The 15,711-nt window shown below is 34.2% G+C and overlaps 1 protein-coding gene across 1 annotated transcript in view; it reads right to left on the bottom strand.

Annotated features, from left to right (window-relative positions):
• The window catches only part of LAMA2 (laminin subunit alpha 2), a 611,700-nt gene that overhangs the window by 61,237 nt on the left and 534,752 nt on the right, over positions 1-15,711 (bottom strand). The window contains exons 44-47 of the mRNA XM_081251375.1: positions 11,457-11,611; positions 4,764-4,907; positions 3,627-3,760; positions 1,637-1,796 (exon numbers count right to left, since the gene is read on the bottom strand). Of these exons, the coding sequence (XP_081107501.1) occupies positions 1,637-1,796; positions 3,627-3,760; positions 4,764-4,907; positions 11,457-11,611 (593 nt within the window). The remainder of the gene's footprint in view (positions 1-1,636; positions 1,797-3,626; positions 3,761-4,763; positions 4,908-11,456; positions 11,612-15,711) is intronic.

Raw genomic sequence — 15,711 nt, 5'->3', positions numbered from 1 at the left:
CTAATAGGGGAACAATAAATATTTGTTGAATGACAACTCTGGTGTCATTCTCACAGGGAAACGTCTTTTATAAATTTTTATTTTATATTGGAGCATAGTTGATTAACAATGTTGTGTTAGTTTCAGGTGTACAGCAAAGTGATTCAGTTATACATATACATTTATTCCTTTTCAAATTTTTTCCCATTTAGGTTATTACAGAATACTGAGCAGCGTTCCCTGTGTTATATAGTAGGTCCTGTTGGTCATCTATTTTAAATATAGCAGTGTGTACATGTCAGTTCTGGGTATTTAGCAGTCAAGAAGGAGGGGAACGATCCGATCCACTCTAGAGAACCTTGCTGTAATTTAAACAACTATTCCTTTTAGCGTCAATATATTACAATTCTACAAATTTAGAAGCACATTTATCTCTCTTACTTAGATTCCTTAACTATAAAATGAGGAGGATATTATCTGCATTTTGGGGTTGTTATGAAAATTGTTAATTCATGTAAATTACTTAGAACATTACTTAGCAAATAGTAAGGGTTATATAAATGTTATAAAAGTTTATTATTGTACCCTACAATATGCAAGCAAGGTAGATATTTTTAATCTCCCTTTCTAGTTAAGGAAACTGAAGCCCAAGAGGTTAAGTGACTTGCCTAAGGTCATATTTTAGTAAGTGATAGATAAGGGAATTCAACCTGGATTTAATTTCAAAATTCATGTTTTTTTTTGTATTACTCGGTGCTATCCTTATATTTATCTTTCTGAGGAGGAAATAAAGTTGGCAATATGACTATATATTACTATGTACCATATATATCTATATGCAGCTCTAAGAAATGAGGATGATTTTAGTGTGTAGCTGTGGAATCCATTCCAATACTTTAGAGTCACATCTCATACACAAAGCAAATAAAACAACCTCACTCTATATGAAGGTTGAGTTCTCATAAATTTGGGGTCACCCTGGCTTTTCACATTTTCTGACTAATCTCATCCCAGGATGATTCTGCCAGACCCAGGATTATGCATTGTACTTGGTTGTGCTCTTACATCTCATCCACAGGTCATTTTCCAACACCTAACTCCATTTAATCAACATGAGCTTCTTTAAAATGTAGGCACTTTGCAATCTGAAATGCACAAGGACTTGTCACAAAGCAATTATGAATATTAAGTGCATTACTCGATAAGAATGAGAAGAGCAACTTGAAAACTTTAAAAGTCGGATCATGATCTGAAGGCTTATGGCTCCTGTGATATTTCCCAAGGTATTCATAAATCTTTCAATTAGATGTGAGATTGAACTTTATAGCACTTTATATCAATAAATCATAAATTGATTATCTTTAAAAAACACTTTGCTCTTGAGGCAACTAAAATATCAAAAAATTGATGCCACAGATTAGGGCAAAACAACAACTGTTTAAGTAAACACACATAGGTTTAAAAAGACTGTGCTTCCAGATTGGATATTCAAGAAAGAAAATTCTTACTCAAAGTATATTCATGTTTTCATAAAAACAAATTAAGTAAAAAGTGGTCAAGTTTTTGCAGTGCTTTATCATGTCTTTGCCCAAAGTCATCATGCCAGGAATTGTCTGCAGAGATTAAATAAACAGAATGGGGAAGAACAACACATTACCTTCAATTTCCCAGTCAAGCCACCAACAAACAGCATTGCATTTGCGTCCACATCTAAAATAGTGTACCCTGGAGGTGACGCTGAATGGTATGTACTGGGCATAATGCTGGCTTTGGGTCCATCCAGAGCTCTCACGGAAATTGTTCCATTTCTCCCAGTTCTTCCAGGGTACGTGTTGAAATGAAATGAAAGAAAATAGAGAAAATGAAGTATGTATTACATTTCTGGTCACTTCAGATTTAAGAGATATAAAATGTAGAGATTTGTTTTGGAATATTTAAGAGATAGCTGGGTGTTTAGCTTCAAACATTCCAGATTCATTAAGCTGAAAATCAAAACCCAGAATCTGCTCTCTGCTATACGTTTACCATCATATTCAACCAGGACCACTGAACAATCTACCCTGATTCTGAATGTGTCCAGTGATAGGAAATGACACAGCAACAATTAGCTGATGGAATTGCTATTGGTTAAATGGAAAGTCTTTTTCCTCTTGCTTTACAAAACAATGTGCTATTTACCTACATGGACTATTTAAACAAGTTTATATTACTTCATTCAGTCTAATTTAATTCAGCAAGTGAACCCCAAATAAGCCACCCTTCTGCAATATAAGCTGAATAATTGCTCCTAAAATCCCTCATTATCTTGGATCCAAATTTGCTGAAGTAGTCTTCCTGGAATCATGCATCATTTATTGTTTGGCACACCATCTTAATGTGTACACTATAAAATCCAGGCTACAGAGTTGTGTATACAAATTGTACAGAAGAACTTCACATTTAGATTCTATTAATAGACTTTTGGAAGCTATTATTATTGTATTTCATTTTCTTTTTTTAAGTGATTGGTTCCCATGAGTTATTAAACATGAAAATCTGATCTTTTTCCAGAGACAAGCAGTCATAACAAAACTTTGTCATATTTCTCTCCCTACTGTCTCATTTTGGTAATCTTTTTATCTTTGAGGGTGCAGTATTAACTGAAATACGTAGAAACAATAGAATGAATTTATAAATAAGGTTCTTTTTTAACAGAGTACATCTCTTCTAATAGAAGAACTGTACTTTGCAAATATAAGTATTCTTAAGCCCAATAAAGTACTTAATCCCTCCCCCACCATCACACATGTAAGCATTTTATCTGTTGCTCTCTCCTCTCTCTCCCTCACACACACACGTGCCTTTATTTAAGATATTAAAAAGGAATTGAAGATATTTCTTTTCATTAAGTTTCTTTTAAACTTTTAATTGTGAAAAACTTAAACATATACACACATAGAATGAAATTCTATGTATCTATCACCTAGATTCAACAATCACCAGATCTTCAAGTCTTCTTTACCCATCTCTGATCAACTTCCCTTGGCCTTTAACAAAACCTCTTGACTGTTAGCTGCTTTGTGTTTAGTAGGTAGTTGGGAATTAGAAAAAGAAGAGGAGAAAATGAAGAGGAAGTATTGAGGACAAGAATGGATTCTACAAGTAATCTGTACACTGTTAGAAGTTAATTAAATTAAAGCATCAAGGATAGAATTAATCAATTTCCTATTCCCTCCCACAAGTAGTGTGGACCTGACATATTTCATATTCATGCCAGCATTTAGATACTGCACCCTCCTGTAGCCAAGACTGCTGTGTAGACTAGAAGAGGTGTTTTGCACCAAAGACAGATACCAATGGCACCTCTTATGCTCTGGATTGTACTGAATAAGGGCAACGGAAAACAACTTAACCTCAAAGTTTCTACAGGACAACTAGATGAGGAGGCCAAAAAGGACTAGTCATTCTGTTCAATACCTTGAAGATTTGTCATTTCCTAACACGTTCTACAAAGGTACCATTCACACATACTTATACATGTGTATAATATATAACATTCGTATACATGTGTGTGTGTACTTATATAGCTACCTTCTTGAAACAGAAATAAAAATTTTCTTATAAACTAAAATTCTGTCAATGATCTTAATCTCTTTTGAGATAGTTACCTTGATGCTTCAATACGGTACCAATATGAGTCATCAATAGTCAAATCTGGATATTCGACACGTCCAACTCCGGATCCAACATCCCAGAGGAAGCTTACTTTGCCTTTACGCATTTCTATAGCCAGAAAGTCAATCTAGTGCAGAGAAACACAAAAACAGTAGATATTAGATGTGAGGCACCCTGAAAGAGGAAGCCAGCCGAGTCTTTTCAACAGGTGCCATTTACAGATATATGAAATAATCAGAAGCCTCACAATAAAGATTCCCAAATAATATGATCTATTATTTCTATGATTAAATAATACTTTATTCTTGTATCTTTACAATACAATGTCCATACACATGTTCATAGTGCTGAGGCAAATGTGTTAATTCAACCAATTCTAATTAGGTCTAACATTGAGACAAATGTCTTTTCTTGCACTGATACTTGTGGCAGAGATAAAAGCAAATATTTGGGTTTAGAATTCATTGTTTTCACCATGGGCACTGATGTTTTTGAGGGGCTAGGTATGCTGTTTCACCCAAGGTGGTCCAAAATTTCTCACCTGATTTCCAAGTATTGATTTATGTGATAAGTGGTCTGTTGAAAAGTCTTATTCATTTTGGAAGGTCTCCATGTGTATAAAGTCAAATGGGTCAAATGAAAGGAATTAGAAGTTTGAGGTGAGCTCTTTTAGATACAATTTCTGTTATTTCAGTTTGAGTCATTAATTCAACATGAATCAGAAGAGTTTTCATTGGTAAGAAATAGTACACAATTTTCAGTTTCATTTCACATGAAAGTTCACTGTAATTTCTTACAGAAAAATTTTAAAAAAGCCTTATTCCTATTAATCTTTCTTCTTAAATAGCTGGATCTGAAAATATAATTCAAAAATAAATGCTGGTATACTCACAAATGAAAGCAGATATGCCTAAACACTGTAAAAAGTTTTCATTTCATTTGCCTTCTTACTTAATTTGACACTTCAGAACTTGGTGAGGTAAGATTCTGAGGTTTTTGAATCTGAAAGTCTACCTTATTCAATTTTGGGATCATTATATTAGACTTTGTACATTTCCCACACTACCAGGATTAACCTCTGACTATACACATACACAGTAGGCCAAAGAAAGGCTGAATGTTAGACTTACAAATTTGGCACTTCCAAGATAAAAAAGGAGGTTATCCGCGACAGCCGTCTTTACGTTGACAATGATATTATTGTAGCTTCCTTTCTTGATTTCTGGCTTATATGTTCGAATGCAGTCACCTCCCGAAGACACAGATACTTTGATCTTCAAGAAAAACGAGGTACAAAGAACCAAGACTAAATCTCTCAGAAAGTTTGAAGTAGCTCCCAATCACAAAGCCATCATCATCTCTTCTTTGAAGTTATTTTTCCATCAGCAAATGGTATCATTAAATGCCCATATGCAGACCCCATTATACTCATTAATGAAGGCACAGAAGAGCACCTTTCCACCAGTATTTTGACAATGAGCTGTTCACAGTCCCATGGCTTGTTAGCACGCCACTACTTTTTGAAGCATACAACTAACAAATTCTTGCCTTCATAACTTACTCCTTTATGAATAGGGGAACATTCTCAAGAGATGATTTTATATGAAGCTAATGGTACAGATCTTCATTCAGGTTGTTTAATGAAATTTTACAATTCAGATTTCAGTGATTTTGGTATCACTTAAAGTAGAAAACCATTTTTCTTTTAGTTTTTGAGAGGAGATTACCTACCCTGCCATGTTCTTACAGTTGAAAGAGGCCAACTAGATTTTGTTCCAGATGGTCTAACAATAAGAAGAATAGTAATCATTCTACTCAGAACATACATTTCAGAATAAATTATACCTTTTTTATTAAGTCACCAGGAAAAGGAACAGAAACAATTTCCAGTGGCTATCATTACTAATGTATTTAACAGCTCCTTTTTCTTTTGACTAGTACTTTAAAAATTACTATAAATTGCTAAGATAGAAATTCCTATGTGACTCGAGCTGACACTGTTTGTACCAATTTGTACTTACATTTAGGGAGCCTTTCTTCAATCACAAATAACACTAGTTGATTATTCCATTTAATTTTCTTTGGTTCATGTATACTATCAAAAAGGTACTTTCAGGACAGCAATGTTGTTGTTTGGACTCAGAGAGATTCTGTTACTTTGTTAGTGATAGTGCTCAAAGTAGGAGGCAGAGACACATACAAAACTTCTCTCTGTCACTGATTCAAATTCCTGGCTTCAGGCTTCAGGAAGCCTCTTGGTCCTCACTCGGGGTGAATTTCCATATTCTCATCACTTATAGCACTTTGCACACTTTGGAGAAAGCCAACGGCTATTACTGTTACCTCCATAAAAGGGCTGTGCAAACTCCAAACAAGATAGCCTAGGACACTAAACCCATCTCCATCTTACGGTGAGACAAGGAGGTGTCTTGAAGAGTCTAATGAGAGAGTAAGTGTTAGGCAGCACCAGCACCCCTCTCCAAGGGTGGTACAGACTACACAGAGGACGTGCTGGATTCAAAATTGGCTGGATTCAAAAGAGAAAGCTAAGGAGAGATTTTTGGTTCTGACAAATATGTAAATTCATCTATGTTTGAGAACTCCCAGGGATATAACAGATCTGTTGAATCTCCTGCGGATCCTGTGTAAGTCATATACTTGTACTGTTTCCTCACCTAATCTGCTATCCAAATTGCATTTCCAAGCAAAGAAAACAGTGTGCTGGAAAGAAATAGGGGCTCACCCACATGGAGTTCTGTGTGGGGCTGGGGCTGGAATAATCTAGGAAGACTGCTGCTTAGACTGCTCTCCCTGTCCTTTCCTTCCCTCTAAGGGTGGGACCCAGACTGCCAACTGAGGAGCACAGTACTGGTCACCAGAGTGTTTGCTCTCTGTCCTGGACAGTTAGTCTTCCTGCTTGTGTGGTTTTCAGTTAAGAAGGTAGCTCTTTGTTCCACAAAGATAAGATAGGATTTCCCTTCTACATAAAATGTTAAGAGTAGATGAATCAAAATGACTTGCAGTCATCCAAAAAGAACACAGATCAAGTCCAGAAGCCTTGACAACAGATTTTTATCAAGGATTTTTTCCCCCTAGTCTTAATGAATGTTATTAGAAGGAATAATCTCAAACTAGAACTGATAATGGTTAAAATGTCACAAAATGTACAATTCGTTAGAGATTTTTAAAAAGATCAAACTGCCTTAATAAAATTTATTTATTTATTTTTAACAGGAAAAAAAATGACTTGCAGAGAAACAGAACTGGGAAAGGTATAACTCATTTTTGTTATTTGTGATTAAACTAGCCATCATATGTTATTTTGGTTATTTCTTTTGTTATTACAAATAACTCGTATGTGTTATAAAGAACACAATGTAGTAATACTCCTCTGTTACTGTTTAGAGAAGAAGTGACTGAATATGGGTGGAATGCATGACTGATCAGGATGTTTCTGCCCTTGCTTGGGTATACCTGGTAAAAATGGTAGGAGATTACATGACTGGAGTGTTGAAAGCGGGGTTCTCAAAGCGTTGTAGACAGAGCACCAGTACTGAAGCCTAATTCAACTGATGAGACTCCATTGGAGGACTGAAAGTCTGAGTAGCTATTTTAGAACTAAGGGTGTTTAACATCTCTAGGAGTTAAAATTACTCTGCCTTATGGCATACTTTACATACCAAAAATATATGGATCTCTGAACAACATGGCATTGTTATACCCAATACGCCAGGAATTAATCTTGTAAAGTAACCTACTGCTCAACTCTTACACATTTTTATAAAAACCCCTCTAGATTTTCTGTTCTCTGGCTTACAGTTTTGAATATATCCTCAGTATCTGAAATATTCAAGCAGACCAAACCATTAGTAACCAGTCAATAACTATTAATCTCTCTGTTTAAGTACCTTGTGTTTTGTTTTCCAATTATAGATATTTTTTATATACCTTAAGACAAGTAAATCAAAGGACAATATTTATAAATTTCTCTAGAAGAAATCTCTGACATATATCCCTCTCATAAGAGTGGAGAGATTTCTGAAATACAAACATCCTCTTAAGATATTTGTTGCTATCAATTATTGTTATTTCTTTTTTGTGTGTGAATTTTTGAATTTTATTTTATTTATTTTTTGATACAGCAGGTTCTTATTAGTTATCCATTATATACATATTAGTGTATATATGTCAATCCCAATCTCCCAATTCATCACACCCCCCCCACCACTAATTATTGTTATTTCTAATGTGAGCCCTTAGTAAGACTTCTAAATAAAAATCACTATGAAGTAGGTCTCTCTGAGGCATTTCTCATATACCACATTATTTACCAATTCGTCATCATGAACTCAAACATTATTGAGGATCTCATTATTATATCTATTGAATTTTCACTGCATTTTTTCATCCAGTTAACTAGGTCATTCATTTAAAAAGAGTATCAGCCACTCAATTTCAGAGTCAACAAACAAGGAGAAATCTACTTTAAAATAAATGTCTTTAATTTCTTGGTCATATTGAATATGTGTTAGGGCCACATCCAGACACTCATGCCAGATTACAAATATATTTCTAAAATCGGGCAAATGTAATCTTCAATTAGTACAAAACCCATTTGAAAAAAAACGTTGGCTGCTTACAAATTTATAACATCTTACAAAAAAACAAAGCACTTTGTTGTAACTTCCATTTCCAAAGGTAGTTACAAATTTCCTTAAAAGGCATGGACAGTGATTGTTTTTTCAAGCATGACTTTTATACCTTTCTTTCATTTTGTATTTTGAGACAGGTTTTATATATTTACATGCCAGAATTTTATCTTTCTTTCCGGGGGGTGGGGGTGGGATGAGGAAGCATTTATAACTGATGAATATATAGGCATATTTTTAGATTTCTTTACAATGAAGAAATAATGAAAATGTACAAATTTCCCTGCTTGGTAACTAAGGCAGAAAATGTGGCTAAGTGTGGGATTCACAAGAGAACAGTTACTGTTACTGCTTCTTCAAACTTAACATGGCAAAATACAGGAGGGATACATCAATCCCTTTCTTTCTCTTACCACTGCCACTGCTACAGTTGGGTCACTTATTAAATTTGCTTCCTTCTTTCTAGATTCTCTCATCTATCCCACAAACTACTTCTGGATTCATATTAAAAGAAGCACCGTTCTGTTTATATTGCATTTCATGTTCAAGAACTTTCAGCTTCTCCTCACCAATGAGGTTTATCTCAGGTACAACTGTGGCTAAAAGAAACTGTTTAACTTACCATTCAACTTACCTGAGAAAATCTGGCCTCTGTTGAATTTTCTAGTTTAATGTTCACTCTAACAATAGTCTTGGCAAATTAGACTGTTCTGTCATGAAATGACCCTGAAACCTCCTTTTCTCGCTGCCTTGGCTGAAGTCATTCCCTCTCCTCAGAATGTTCTCCTTCTTCACCTCTCATCCCATGTCCAGCACTATCCCATTTCAGAGCCTGGCTCAAATCCTTCCCTTCAGGAAACCTTCCCGCCCCGACTAGAGGTGATCTTTCCTTTCAGAAACTTAATAGCACTTCCCAGCGCTCATGGAATGTAGCACAATATTCTGCATTATCTTAGAGTTATTTGTGTACATATCTTATTTCTTCTATGGCGTTGTAAACTGTTCGAGTGGAAGAACATGCCTCACAGCATGTAACCTTGTGCATAGGGGATGCTTTTTCTGCATTGGTTAAATCTTAAATAAAAATCCAAACCTTGGAGTAACATCTGATTTCTTTTCACCTTGTTTTCATATTGTAGTTCAACGTATGTCTTCTCAACCCTATCTGCTTCTTTTACTCTGAGTTTATGTATTTCATCTTCACTAATCTTTCTGTCATTTTCTAGGTTTCTCTTCAATTAGTCATGAATTCCTTTTCAAGGTTCACCCTGAACTTATTGTCTTGACCTGGTTTAAAGATATCAGGTATGTATAAGGAGGGAGAAGAATATACTGTCACTTGGGCATCATATTCTTGGCCATTTACTAAAAAAATAAGTTTATGGATTAAGAAAGGTTATTTCTGGTCATTTTAGCTTCACAGTTGTTTAAAAATAGAATTTTTTAGAACTACCATATGATCCAGCAATTCCACTCCTGGGTATATATCCGAAGAAAATGAAAACATTAATTTGAAAAGATACATGCACCCCAGTGTTCAGAACAGCATTATTTACAATAGCTAAGATTTGGAAGCAACCTACGTGTAAAGAAGATGTGATATATATATTCGATGGATTATTACTCAGCCATAAAAACAAATGAAATTCTGCCATTTGCAACAATGTGGATGGCCCTAGAGAATATTATACTTACTGAAATCAGACAGAAAAAGACAAATACTCCATGTTATCACTTATATGTGGAATCCAAAAACTAAAACAAATGAATGTATATAACAAAACAGAAACAGACTCACAGATATAGAAAACAAACTAATGGTTACCAGTGGGGAGAAGAAAGGGGAAGGGGCAAGATAGGGGTATGGGATTAAGAGATAAAAACTACTATGTATAAAATAAATAAGCTACAAGGATATATTATACAGCCCAGGGAAATATAGCCATTATTTGTAATAACTTTAAATGGAGTATAGTCTATAAAAATATTGAATCACAATGTTGTACACCTGAAACTAATATAATACTGCCAATCAACTATATGTCAATAAAAATAAATAAATAAATTTTAAAAATGGAATTTTTAAGATTGAAGTACAGTTGATTTACAATGTTGTATTAGTTTCTGATGTACAGCAAAGTGATTCAGTTATATATGTGTATATATATATATACATATATATATATTCTTTTTCAGATCCTTTTCCATAATAGGTTATTACAAGATATTGAATATAGTTCCCTGTGCTATAGAGTAGGATCCTGTTGTTTATCTATAATACATAAAATCATGTATATCTGTAATTCCCAAGCTCCTAATTTATCCCCCCCTTCCCCTTTGGTAACCATTAAGTTTGTTTTCTATGTTTGTGAGTCTGTTTCTGTTTTGTAAATAAGTTCATTTGTATCAAAAAATGGAATTTTTGAGATGGAAGGCTTGGGTATCTAAAAAGATTTCAGTTTAAGCCTGATAACATGAAAACTGTTATTTTTTTTCATTCTACTTCTAAAAAGACCATAAGATGGCTTCACAAGGCTAAAGTTTCATATTGGCATTTACAGTTCTGTTCTGGTTCATTAAGATGCTACCTTCTAGGAAGTTTTGCCTCTATCCATATAGTCTTCTAACTGGGTTAATAAAGAGCAAAATTTTGAGACAAGTGAAGTATTTCCTATTCTTGCTCCAAAAAATTGTAGAAATTGTAAGCAAAATAATTTTTGGTTGCTTGTACTCAAAAGAATATATAGAAAATAATAGTTCCTCTATGCTATTATTCCTTATAACCTTGTCCGTTCATTCCTTCTACAGCCTCACTGGTTGGCCTGTTTTGCTTTCATTAAGAGCAAGGCACTCTCATGCATGCCTTTTTAGTACACAAAAATCAGGCTTTCATTCTTACAGTTTGTATGAACTCTATTCAAACAATAATAAAATACATCAGAACTTTCATTTCTAAAACAATAAGTAGTAATTATTCTTCTCAAGAAATGTCTTTTGAAATTTATGGGAAAAATATCTAATCTTCCATTCCCCACCTCACCTGCAAATAGCTTCAAATTAAAGGAAAAGAACCAGAGATCATTCAACAGGATACACTGAAGGAAGGTATTCCTTCTGGGAATAATACAAAAAATTACAATCATGTACTGGTAACTGAAAGCAGAAAGAGCTTACAGAATTGGCCTGCTTCCGGGCTTGGTTTATCAGTTCTTTTATCTCAGAGATGTTTTTCTTCAGGTTATCCTCAAGTTCCTTGATGGGTTTGAGCTTATCTATCAGTCGATCAGCTTCTTGTTCTAGATTTTTTACAGTGGCATCTGCATCTGCAACTGCATAGAACAAGATTAGCGCATACCATGCACTCACACTCATACACACACACAGACACAGACACACATGAACATGCATGCACACACAGACACACATACACAGAAATGAAAATAGCAGTATGCTTAAGTAAATAATGGAAAAGATTTCATCTCATCCACACGACAAAAGCAAGGCCATGACAGTTGAAGCAGTTTGTGATGGCAAATGGAAATATTTTAGTTGGGACTCAAGCAGACCAGAGATGTTAGAGAAAGAAGGCCAGCACTTTGGTTTTGTGATTGAGGTGAAAATTTGCATTGAAGATTGAGAATATGATGAACTTAATTCAATGCTTAATTTCTAGCTTCAGCCCCAAAGCTAACCTTTATAGCATAGAACTTTAGTCATAGAATCAAGGAATTGGAGAAGCATCTTTAAAATGTCACCTAGTCTGTCCAAGCCAGAACTGTATTTAAATCAGGGTTCTCACACAAAATTGGTTTTCCTTCTTTTTCTCACTGTCTTTCTTTTTGCATCTTAACGAGAAAAGCTATAAAAATGTCTTCTGAAAAACATCTCAATGTTGAACCATCCTTCGACTGAAGGCCTATGTTATACTTTAATTAAATCTTTCATGCTGCAGTTCATTTTCATTTTGAAGAATAGTTGATTCTCCTGCTCTTTACATTAGGTTGAACCACATTAAACTGTCACTTTTGTAGTTAACATTTAAAGAAGGTTGAATATTGACAATTTTAAAAGGGGTTTAACCTTAAAATAATTTAAGGTTATCACTGATCCTTAGACTTCCAGCTTGTGCTTTTCATAGGAGGGCAAATGACACATGGAAAATCAATTATTCTGTCCTTAAGATGCTGACAGTCTTATCCAAACTATGTCATTAATTATCTGATCAAGTGTATATTGTTCTGTTTTCTGTCATTGCCACCCTGATGAAAAAGAGAAACTGCTTAAGGTCCAAGGCTTTTGGCCCTGATGAACTATGAATGATCTGGGAATTAATCCTTAGGAATGAATCAGATGTGCTTGAAAGGAAGTAAGTTATTTTAAAACTCGGTTTTGAAGTAAGTATTTTGAACTCATGCTCATAAATATGAGTTATATTGTTAGTGATGTTTAAAAAGAACTTGGTCTATTATTTTATTTTATTTTTATAAATTTATTTATTTTATTTATTTATTTTTGGCTGCATTGGGTATTCGTTGCTGGGCGCAGGCTTTCTCTAGTTGCAGGAAGCAGGAGCTACTCTTCATTGCAGTGTGCGAGCTTCTCATTGCGGTGGATCCTCTTGCTGCAGAGTATGGGCTCTAGGTGTGCGGGCTTCAGTAGTTGTGGTGCAGGGGCCTAGTTGCTCCACGGCATGTGGGATCCTCCTGGACCAGGGCTCAAACCCGTGTCCCCTGCACTGGCAGGCAGATTCTTAACTACTGCGCCACCAGGGAAGGCCCATGGTCTATTATTAACTTCAACTAATAGAGTTGCTAGATCAAGAAATGACTCTTCTGAAATGCAGGTTATTGAGGTCAAAGCTCTTGTTACATAATTGTATAGGTATTCAACATAAAGACAGTTACCCCTCCGTTTTTACACTTTAAATAAACCATTTATCCATTTTCTCCCTTCCTTTAATATTCCCCAATATTACTCTGATATTCTGAAAGTTATTCTAGAAGTGAGAAAAAGTGATTTAGATTTAGATTCATGAGAATGAAAAAAGGGCTATGCAGGGACTACTTAGACAAGTAATGAATCCTTTTCTTCTAGAGCTCCCAGAAGCTTTTATCAAATGGTTCAAAATGGAACCTGGAGGTCCCCCATCCCCTACTTTTTCCCCCCCCTCTATCTTCTGTAGCAGTCGAAGTCATATGGAAATTATCTTCTTGAGGTTTTAAAAATAACCTGTCATATTGAGTCTGATGTTCTCTTGTGCAGTAGTTTTTGAAAACTTCTCACTTTCTTCCATAATTATTTGTGTGGATTTTAAAATCATTGCTGAAGACAGATTTTAATAACAATGTTTTACTAGAGAATTATCTATCTCTTTTAGCCTTTACAATTTATTAGCCTAGAGTTTTGCCAAGTCTTCTCTTACCTGCTAAATTTCTTCCCTTATCTTGTTATATCTCCTTCAGAACTTTGCCTATTTGTGCTTTATTTTTCTTTATTAAGCCTGTCAGGCCTCTAAAATTTTTAATCTTTACATTCCTAAAGATATACCACTTGAATTTATCACATCTATTATTTTCTGTCTTCTAATTCATTACTTTTTTATCGTCTTTCTTTTAGTTAATTTTATTTTGTCTGACTTATAGAGTTGATTGCCTAAATTGTTTATTTCAATGCTTTTAAGTAATATTGCATTCAGTTTCCACTGAGGACTGCCTTCATTGTATTTCTCAGGTTTTGATATGCTGGATTTTATTATTACTATTTTCTATTTTTCAGTTTTATTTTTGACTTGGAATTTAAACTATGAAATTTTTTAAGACAGAATATTTTTATATCCCAGTGACTGCTCACTTGTTAAGGTCTGATTTTATTAATTTTGTTTTATGTGTCTCCAAATATAATGCTCTTGAAGTTGAGAATAATTACTTGTAAGGGGGGGAGTGAGCTTCGGGGGGACAGCAACAACAGCAATGTAGATTTTAATCTATTTTAATCCTGCTAGAAGGAAGTCATTTGGACTTCAGTGGCTGCATATATGTTATCAGAAGCATCATAATTTAGTTGAATCTGTGGGAGAATTCAATTTTCTACTTTTATATGGATAACAGATATTTCACTAACTTTTCAAACACACAATTAAAATATTTATGTCAAATATATTCACATACTAATTTTTTGTAAGGGAAGATTCCTTTATTAATCCAGCATTAATACTGTGACACTGGAAAGAATAGCTATCTGATGTTTAAAGCAGTACTAAAACATGGAAACATGCAAAGCTGAAGCTTTCTGCAATAGTCAACCAAGCATAAAAATTACTAAAAGGTATGCAAGTAAACATATACATACTGATTTCTTCAGGTAATTTCATATGGAAGTAAAACAGAAAAATAGAAAATTCATGAGAAAATATTTTTAATAGGTATTATAAAGTAGTGATTATCAAAAAAATAGAACTTTTCACAACAGGTGCTAATTACAAATTCACCCCATTTTAAGTCAAACTAGTGTTATCAAGTAAAAGTCCACAAAAACATGGCATTTAGCAGCCATTGTTCATATTAAAAGGAGCTTTATTATAATGTTCTAATAAGATAGAAACAGACCCAGTTTAATTAGTGTTTATAGATATTAACTATTTCTTTTGATGATAGAATCATAAGCGAGATAAATAGTATAAAAAGGCCACTCTCAGCTGAGAATCAATCTGAAAATGAATGAAATGATACCTTAATTTACAGAATAAAAGAGAGAGTGACACTTACTTTAAAACTTATTTTCATTCATTTCTTGGGGGGAAATATTGTGATTTGGCATGAGTCTGAACCAGTTATTCAGATGGTATCTTTGAACTACAGGGGTAAACTAACTCTGGGCTTACATAAGAAATAAATTTAAAACTATATATCTCTTCTTTTTCTTCCCTGAAGAAGTGATGAGGAGTGAAATCCTTCTCCCTAGCTCCGAAGTGCATGTCAGCTGTGTTTGTACTCTTCCTTGCTCAGGAAGGAGTCATGCTAGTTGTATCTGTTATTTCATAGCATCATTAGCCTTTGATCTGAGGCAAAGGTGCTGAAAAATCAGGCTCCACTCCCTCCGTCGAATGGCATCTGGATTATACAGTGTATAAGGTCAATAACTGTGTTTTTGTTATTACACTCTACAAATGTTTTAATTCCCAGTAAATATATTGGTGCCATATAAAGCAGGCTAATCTCTTGAGACTGACAAGTACAAAGAATCAAGCATCTCCTTTGGTGAAATCACATACTAAAATAACATTTTATCACTTGAAAGAATAAAAAATATTAGAAATCATAATGTTTATTGAGTATAATTAATAAATTATTATTTTTAGTTCTCCCACATTTTCTTGTAAATCCTTGTTAACTCAATATAGTTTAATACAATATACAAAAGATGTAACGAA

This window comes from Mesoplodon bidens (assembly GCF_964165515.1).
Source record: "Mesoplodon bidens genome assembly, chromosome: 12".
In the NCBI taxonomy this organism is placed as follows: domain Eukaryota; kingdom Metazoa; phylum Chordata; class Mammalia; order Artiodactyla; family Ziphiidae; genus Mesoplodon; species Mesoplodon bidens.
This window is presented reverse-complemented; position numbering and strand designations above follow the sequence as displayed.